This window comes from Dermacentor variabilis, chromosome 10 (assembly GCF_050947875.1).
Source record: "Dermacentor variabilis isolate Ectoservices chromosome 10, ASM5094787v1, whole genome shotgun sequence".
Taxonomy (NCBI): Eukaryota; Metazoa; Arthropoda; class Arachnida; order Ixodida; family Ixodidae; genus Dermacentor; species Dermacentor variabilis.
Genome location: NC_134577.1, coordinates 130,077,010 through 130,086,231, shown reverse-complemented (window position 1 = coordinate 130,086,231; position 9,222 = coordinate 130,077,010). Strand labels below are relative to the sequence as shown.

Below are 9,222 nucleotides of genomic sequence, written 5' to 3'. Positions count from 1 at the left end.
GTACAAACAGTGTGAAGGTATCATGAATTGTCGTGCAAGAGCCATAGCTAGAAAATTCCTGCGCGCATGAAGTTTTCCTTTGTGGCAACAAAAAAAATTATCGGCAAGCATGCATGCCGGAGCTGTCATGCTGTGGCCTGCGCCTGTTGCGCAACTCGTACAGTTGTTTGAGAAGTGCTTTTCTCAACATGGCTGTTTATGACAGGTTAAAATACTGCAAAGAGTACTGCCCACTGTTATGCATGAGCAAGACAACATTTGGCGCTTGTTTCTTTTATACAGGTACAGTGTAATACTGCTCGCCCTGGTTGATCACCAGTACCGGTTCCGGTATATCAATGTTGGAGCTCCAGGCCGATGTCATGATGCCAACGTGTACGGGCGATCGAAGCTGCACACACTTATTGAAAGCGGACACCTTGATTCGCCTGCGATTATGATCGAAGGTGCTGCTATAACACCGCTCATTCTGTGTGACCAGGCATTTCCACTGACTGCAACACTGCTTAAGCCCTTCCCAAGTGCATCACCTGGCACCCCCGAAGCTGCTTACAATTATAACTTTTCCAAAACGAGACGCATAGTTGAAAACGCATTTGGACGCCTGAAAGCTCGTTTTCGTTTTGTCATGAAGAGGCTAGAATGCAAGTTGCCCAATGCTAAACAAGCCATTAGGGCCTCATGTGTTCTTGACAATATCTGTGAGACATTCAGAGACCCTGTGGATCCTCAGTGGGAACAAGATGTGCCTGCATTTGATGAACTGTTTCCACAGCCATCGCGCTCCACCACTCAGTCAAGTGGAACAGGACACAGTGTTCGAGCTGCTCTTGCGCAATACTTCTGGAGACGTGCTCAACAGGCCACATGACCAGCAGCATTGCACCACAGCAGAGAAGCAGTGTGTGTGTGTGTGTGTGTACTTCGAAGAGCGTGTGAATATGAAAACAATCATGCTCCTTGACAGACATGCAGGCATTGAACATTTACTTTTTGCCCAAATACCGCAAACACGACAAAAATAAATTGTCACGCTGCGCACTTTCTTCCTGCAGCTGAATCTGCTTCTCTCTGAACTTTTCTTCTTTCTCCATGCCTTTTTCTAGACATAGACGCAGCTGCCGTTGCTCCTCAATGAGCTGCGCAAGCAGATTTGCATTTGATGGCTGCCTCATTCTCCTTTCGCGAGGCCCCAGTAAACTCTGGCGACAAGCATTTTGCTGGGGAGTCCCAGTTTGTGAAGGTCCAGCTACTTCGACAGGAGATGAAAGCGCACGACACGAAGTTTCTGATGATGTTTCAGATGCGTCATCCTGTGTAGGATATGCCATATCCTCATTCATGTTGGCGGGTGCGTCCCCGTCGTCTCGGCTTCTGTGGTCATTCTCCATTTGGTGGATGATCTGAAATGGGAAGTGACGAGCAATTAATAATGCCAAAACCATTTTGAAGTACTCTCAGCGCAAACAAACTCGATCTGAATGCACAGGTTATCACAAAGTCAAAATACAACACACTAAGAAATGGCTATTGCATGCACAGCCACCCGCACACTTGACACACATGCTCGAGCACGTGGCTTGCACTGACATTAGAGCCGCTGAGTGCCGACTGCTGGGTCCAAGGCCACGCTGTACGGTGCACTTGCGAAGGCTGGCGAAAGCGGGTGCCTTGCTGCCACCCCAATATGATCTCAGACCTAGTGGCAATATGTTGATGGAAGCCACGCGCTCCAGCGTTTGTCTTACGTGTGCGGTGGTGCATGCGACATAATTCTGCCAAAGCCACCATGTGGCCGAGCTGTATGACTTGGCTCATGGCCTCACGTAGTCTTTCTCTCTGCTGTGCGCTGATATTATACAAGGCCTGTCTGAGTAAAGGCTCAACCTTGCTAAGTGGTACGTTTGTCAGTGACAATATTCGGTACCACTTATTCCATGAATTCGGACTATCGCTTTCCAAGCATCGTAAGCAAACCTTGCAGCACCACACATGGTAAATTGCCACGATTAACACATATATCTACATAACAGGCAGATTTGTGGACAAGGGAGCCATAGCGCTGCCGAGACGTTACTTCTTTTTGACCATGGTCAGTGACCAGCGAACTTCGTCAGGCAGTTCAGAAGCACCAAATATCGGCGGCAACATGCACCCAAGATGTGCACATCTTACCTCCTCCACAGTGTTGCACTGGCTTTCCACCATTTCCCGCTGGTCATTCATTGGTAGGGCACTGAGGAATTTGTGGATGTCCCAGTAATAGGGCGAAGTGATACGGCCTTGCCCAGTGCCCTTTTTTTGTTGATGTCTCTGCAACAATAAAGGAATGAAAGGAAATATGAGGCATGTTTCGGAAAATAAACAGCTGTTACAAAATACGTAACAAGAATTTCAAAACTGAAACAATTAATTAAATTCATGCCAATCTTTACGAATGATTGACTTATATATTCAGGGAAAAAATTCTCTACGGCGGTTTTTCAAGGCTAAACGTCCGCGCATATTTGTTGGTGTTTATACATATGGCATGAACGACTTCCGCCCTACAGGACAGGCTAAAAAAGACGAGAGCTCTCGCCAGCCGCTTCGGATCTCTCAGGGGTCGAAACCTGGTGGTAGCACGTCTTGTCCAAGTGAAGTGGACACACCGTAAACAAAAACAAAAAATAACTTTGGACACCGAAAGGGCAATTGAACCGGCTGTAGATATCAATAAACAAAACGAGAGGCGAAAGCGAAACTTGGCGGCGGGTAACAGATGATGTTCCCGGCTTATCTGCCGAACTCCGAAGACGCGACATCGATGTCCGAGTCATCACTGCTCGAAAAGTAAAAAAAGATCGCTTCTACGATCGTCGGGATCATGCGAAACTGCTTTCTTTCGAGCGCGCGTGGGTCCGGATGTCGACGCCGTCATGCCGATCAAGTGCACCTCGACCTTTGCCATCGCGCGTCCTTTAAAAATCCGCGCCGCGCGGTTAAAATGTGAACCGTGCAGAAAAGGAAACTACTTTGTACACAATCACCGAGATGGCGCTACGAGTCCAGAAGCGCAGCGTTTCTTTTTTTTTTATGTAGGCGCTCAATAACGTTAATCGCCTGTGACTGTTGCCTAGTGCCGTGGTAAGGAAAGAGTAAAGTTTATATAGCGTAACCTAATCCGCCTGCGCCGATGCATGGGTCGTAGTTTTCTCTTCAGTCGCTTTAACCAGCAAACAATGCACGAGAAGCTATAATTCGTTTCAAACGTTGGTCTCAGTGGAGCAACAGCTTCGAGTTGCCCACAGCGGCGCTTACAAAACAACGACACGCGCATGCGATAGAGCCCCGACTTCCTGGCGCGCGCAGTCCTGCTTAAATGAGTTCCTGCCAAAATACACTCACCTGTACTTGTTTGCTAGATTTCCGATCTTTGTCTTCGTCTCTTTCAAAGTCTTGCTGATGCCAGCATCGAGCAGCTTTTCAGCAATCAACTGGTACACTTTTGCGTTGCGCTTCGCCCTTCTTAAGTCATGGAAATGGTCTTCTCATATTTTGATAAGGGCGAATGTCTCCTCGGGTGTCCAGTGCGCTTTTTCTTTCGGGTCCGCTGCAGCTGTAGCCATGGCACCGCACGCCAAACACCGACGAACCACCACCACCACGAGAGTACACAAAACCACAGCTAGCCACCATACCACTGCTGCCGTTGCTGAACAAACATACAATATGGCCGACCGTCTCGACAGACTCCTCATCCCCGTGCTCCTGATGCCAAGAGCAGAGCCAGTGGTGAAAATATCATCGCGGTAAAAATAATTATTCGTTTTTATAAGTCTGAATAAATATCTTCTGGCTTTGCTGATGCACGCATTACTTTTTCGCATTACATGTCGCTGTTGTCGATCTGGGGTAGAGAGTATACATTCGGTTCGAAATCGAATGCGAATGAGTTCTCCTAACTCATTCGGTGGGAAGTGTCATTCCATTCGAATGACATTACATTTTCCCGTGTAAATCCCGATTATTGGGATTACATGCGAATGCCATTTGATTCGAATGACATTAAATCTTCCCGTGTGACAGGGGTATAAGGAGAGGCCCTGACGTCACTCTTTGTGAAGCTGCAGTGAAGCCGGAAGTTGGCGTTGCTCATGGCGTTGCTCCGCCTATCGGGCCAGCTCTCCTCTCTTGTTTACATTTCTCGCGAAACCACACCGCGCTGCGCTCAACCGTGCTGCTCGGACCCGCGCGCTCCGCAGCAATACTAAGCAATCGTTAGCACCTTAGCATGATTCCGTAAAAAGGGCAAAATTTCCCGCGGATATTCCTTCGTCCGTAGCCATTGCCGTGGCGTGGTACATTGCGTACAGCGTTGCGTGCGCGTTCATTTCACGAATTTTAGTTCCTCCTGTCCCACCTGGCCGCAGCAACATCCGGGAGAGCACGGTCCAGATAACGCAGCGCAACAAAACACGAAGACCAACGCAAACCTGCCCGCACGGCGCCTTTGCCACGGTACGAAACCTACGGAGCAACACGTGTGAGCGCACAGAACAAAAAAAAAAAAAAGCCGCCATTGTGGCCCGAAAGGCGTAGTCGCTACGACAAAGAAATAAAAAAATCAGCAAGAAAGAGGAGAACGTACTACGTCACTTCCTCCACACTTTTCTCCTAGCGCACAGAGGGGGTAGGGCCTCTGCTCAGTTTCCTTCTTCCATGGCTTAAGGATTGCAGAACATGGGTGAAATGCGCCAGCGCAATGGCGCGTCGAATTCCCCAAATCGCCACATCCTCCTCTCCTTAATTGCCCACCTACCAGTCTGGCGAAGAAGCTGCTAGGGGCTAATGCACCAAAGACAACTGAGACTCTCATGCACTAGCCAGCAAGCACTATGCGTACAAAAAAACACACCATACAATGATAATGAAAAAATAATAAATAAAAGATAATACACTCTAAAATACAAGAAAATGACGCCGCGAAGGGGGGAAGAAATCTTAACAAGAGAGTCTGCTGCTAGCGCGGGACAATATCCGGAGGTGCGAAGAGAACGCTGCGCCTATAGGCACCCTGCAATGCAGTTTGGCTGTACACGTCGGGCCACCTAGCAGCGGCGGTGAGCACCCGTGGGTAGGCCTTCGCCGCCGCGGCACCTTTGTTCGTACTGCGCTCAAGCACGCGTGACAGCCTCGTTTTCTAATTTTGCAATGGATTTACCGCTGCCTTTCGGCAGCTCCTCCGTGAGAGGTGTGAAGAAGAAGAACAAGCGCAGATACTGCTGCGTTAAGGATTGCCACAACTGCGAAGGGGATGACGGCATCAAATTTTACCGCTTCCCTTCAAGACCGTGGGAAGCAAGCCGGCGGCTGAAGTGGATCGTCGCGGTTCGGCGCGTCAAGTAAGTGTCGCTCTTGCGAATTTCCGTTAAACGAACGAAGGCGTAAACGGCCAAGTAAAGTGACGACTGCATAAAGGCGCGTCAACTGATTCCTGCTGTTGTAAATTGGTTAAATAGTCGTTTAGCTCGTCTCGCTCCAAAACAAACGTGCAGTGGTTGTTACGTGTCAAATCTAGCTTCGTAAGCGCTCTGTACGGAAACTTTGTACGCAGTGTGCTTTTGTTGTGCATTCATAAGCCGACGTGCAGCTCGTGTCTGCGCCGGGATCAAGACGCGAGTGCTGGAACCGGACTCAATCATGCCGATGTTTTCTCGCGCGTAGAACAGAACCAAGGCTGAAGTGCACTGCACCGCTCGTCGAGTTTTCGCAAATTAGCATTTCTCTCGCGCACGCTAGCACACATTTGTTCAGTCTTCGCGTTACTTAGTGTCAGCTGATTGCTCTCTGTCATGTTTCAGCGGTGATGACCTCTCACATTGGAGCCCGAATAACAATACAAGAATTTGTTCGAGGAACTTCGTCAACGAAGAAAAAAGCAACATCGAGAATTATCCGGGTTACCTGCCAACAATATTCCCACCCGTCTACAAGAAGCGGTCCACGGCTCCTGCTGCACAGATGTCCAGGTTCAGCAGGTGCCTGCTTTACTCGTGCCGCGGTAAATAATTATATATGATACATATCGGACGGCCCCTTGTACACGCGCTTACTTTTGTCGCTTCAGGAGGGATTGGTGTTGGGCTAGTTGATACATAATGAAAAAAAAAGAAAAAAGCTACAGAATTAGCATGAGGAAGAGTGACCAGTCAATACAACAATGACTTTCATCTCAAGGTTTATATTTGCAGTAATGCAAAATATATTCATGCAACGAATTTGGGTACTGGGCTGCATGGGACAAAAAGCAGCCACAACAGAAGGGGGGCGGGGATTCTCTTGTAGCCGCAACTTCAGCTATATATTACTTGCGATGCTGAGGCTTATAAATTTTTAAATCTTGTTGAATTGCTGTTATTGACTCATCCTTATTTGTTGTTATGATATCACTTTTGCTAGAGATATCAAATACACTTCATTTCCCTTTGACAACCGTCAACACATAAGCCTTTCTTTCGATATTGCATCTTGCGTGCCTTCGTCATAAATAAAGTATGGCCTGTGGTGTGGTATCGCACTCTATAGCAGACATGATTACTGGCGGAATTACACAGAGAGCTTGTCACACTTGAGCTTTCCGTGCGTTTGCAGATGGATGCACAGATCTGCGGCTTCGGCTACTGCAGCGCCTTGTGCGGCAGAAGTAGCAGAATTTGATGCTGAAGACGCCAGCAGCAGTGCCATCTCTGTACCAGCCGAGGTGATTGGCGATTCTATAGATGCAACAGCATGGGATGGCCTGAACCTGTTGTGTGCTGCCGCTGAGGTCCACGTAGCAGCCAGATCAGTGGTGAGCTTTATAAGAAACTGTGCACTAGCAGAAACACCCCACTACATTTCATCAGCAGAAAATTTTGAACTAAACCTTTCTTTACCTCTTCCTGCAGTTTGGCATGAGTCTATGGTTTCTTACCTGACATATTCGTGGATGCATATGAGAAGCTTATATGTGCTCTGAATGGTAGTACCAGCTTACAGGATTATATATACTGTATGTTAACCAACAAGGTGTGCGAGGAAGTGGATGACTGTTCAGTGTAATAAAACATTATTTCATACATAAGACATTAGCCCGTAATGTAAGCCTGTAGGTATATCTAAAGGACACCAATTCTTTAATGAAAAAGCGCATAGTATTTAATAGCTTCCTTCAGGTACTTTATTTTTTATGATTTAGCCATTCAGTATGTGCGAATTATTGGCTAATTTTCCAGAATGAGTATGTTTCACTGTTACACAAGGAATATAAAAGCCTTAAATGCATTCAATTAAATACCAACATGACATAAGAGATATACAAATTGTTGCGTTTGTGGCACATAAAAATAACTGTTGCCTGAGATTACACGTTGCATATGGATGAAAGTAAACACAATTGGCAGGCAATGTCATTAGTGTTACAGCATTTACTAACCACTCCATTAAAGTTTTGCTTCATTAATACTCCAGCATTTGCATTTGGATTGGCATAATTCTTTCAGAGTCCTTGTTTTAAGGTTCTATTTCTTTCATGGAGTCGATTGTACCGATAGTGATTTTAGTACCTTGCTCACTACTGTAATTGGGAAGCACATTTCAAAAGAATGAGAGTATCTTCTTAAGTACCTAGTCTTCTGGGTTGTGTTTTTGTGTAAACAGAAGCAATTGGCAGTCTTTGTAGAAGCTGAAAACAAATTGCAGTCATGTCAATAAAATGCGTCTGCTGCACATGAAAGCCATGGCTTTATGAATAGAATGCAGCGATATAGAAATGGTAGATCAGCTGTTGCACTGACAATTTTGTACCCTAGTTATCCTTACAAGATTTGACACATAACAAACCTTTTGAGAACATGTCAAAGTCTATACTTTTTAATTGCTATGAAGTGTTAGAATTGTGAGAGCAGCACTTCCCTAATATAACATGAAATTTCTCTTAGGAAACTCAAACATCGGAGCCGAGCAGCACGACTACAAGCTTTTCAGTGTTTATTTGCTGCACTGAGGGCAACAACCTGTCAACGCAGATAAACCACCTCGAGACATGCGACTGTGAAGTGCAACACATTCCGAACGTTGCCAGCAAGCACAGTGGTCCAGACCATCGGACAAGCTATTTTGCTAGCCACGAAAGTGTTTCAAGGAGTACAAGTGCTCTTGAGGACTTATGTAATGTAAGTCAGGTGGTGTTCGCCGTGCTCTTGAGTGTGTTTCCGGTCTCGACTGAGCGCAGATATGACGTATGTAAAGAAGACCGACTGCTGCTGTTCCTGATGAAATTGAAACTTGGCATCAGCTATTCATCCCTGGCTACCTTGTTCAGCATTAGTGAAACATCAGTCTCACGGCATTTCAAAAGTGTCCTCAAAATTTTGGCATTTGCTACAAAGCAATGGATTTTTCGTCCTCCACTCAGAGTTATTCAGGCTACCATGCCAGACTGTTTTAGGGCACATTATCCAGACTGCATAATGATAATTGACTGCACAGAAATCCGCACTGAGCAGCCACCTACTGTACAGCAGCAGAGGACTCTGTACTCGCAGTACAAAGGCGGGTATACTTTGAAATTTCTTGCTGGGGTTACACCTGGCGGGATGATATGTTTCTACTCAGATGTGTATGGGGGAAGGGTGTCCGACACACACATTACTGTCGATTCTGGTTTCCTTGATGTCATCGAGTCTGGTGATAAAATACTTGCAGACAAAGGATTTCCTGGGATACGTAGAGAAATGCTGTACTTGTCATGCCCCCATTTTTACAACGCCCTCAGTTCCGTGCTCAAGAAGTTAGGGACACACATAATATTGCGCAAGTGCGAGTTCATGTGGAGAGGATGATCCAGAGAATTAAAGTGCATAACATCTTAAACAACAGGGTGCCAATTGAAATGATAGCACTCATATGACAGACGTGTTTCACGTGTGCTTTGTGCTGGTGAACCTTCAGCCTCCAATAATTAAGTTCAGTATAAATCACTGAGAATCAGGTCATCTAGCGTAGCAACTGCCTCATTTAACAGATCATTTTTGTCAATATCCACAAGGTGGAGGAAGGTTCACAAATCAAAAATTAGTAAATGGCAGCCACACCTTCATGCCTAGCAGCAGACTGTTGCTGCGTCTGTGCATGCTCCGACGAAATGCAGGTATTTTCAAGTACAAATGGAGAAAAAGAGCCTTGTATGTGTGTTGCATT

At 46.3% G+C, this 9,222-nt stretch overlaps 1 protein-coding gene and 1 pseudogene across 1 annotated transcript; one reads left to right on the top strand and one right to left on the bottom strand.

Annotated features, from left to right (window-relative positions):
* Positions 1-814: 814 nt before the first annotated feature.
* On the bottom strand, positions 815-3,692 carry LOC142559701 (uncharacterized). Its single transcript, XM_075671257.1, has 3 exons — positions 3,388-3,692; positions 2,176-2,313; positions 815-1,403 (listed from the first exon to the last, which is right to left on the bottom strand). Exons 2-3 carry the CDS (start codon positions 2,224-2,226, stop codon positions 987-989), a joined length of 468 nt encoding a protein of 155 aa, XP_075527372.1. The 5' UTR covers positions 2,227-2,313; positions 3,388-3,692; the 3' UTR covers positions 815-986.
* Positions 3,693-6,003: 2,311 nt separating this feature from the next.
* Positions 6,004-9,006, top strand: LOC142559418 (uncharacterized; annotated as a pseudogene).
* The last annotated feature ends 216 nt before the right edge of the window (positions 9,007-9,222 follow it).

Bases quoted from the DNA above. Each gene is read 5' to 3' on its own strand.
- LOC142559701 (XM_075671257.1), bottom strand. From the start codon at position 2,226: ATGAATGACCAGCGGGAAATGGTGGAAAGCCAGTGCAACACTGTGGAG. The intron at 1,404-2,175 runs GTAAGATGTGCA...TTCCCATTTCAG, and splicing joins AGTGCAACACTGTGGAGGAG to ATCATCCACCAAATGGAGAA.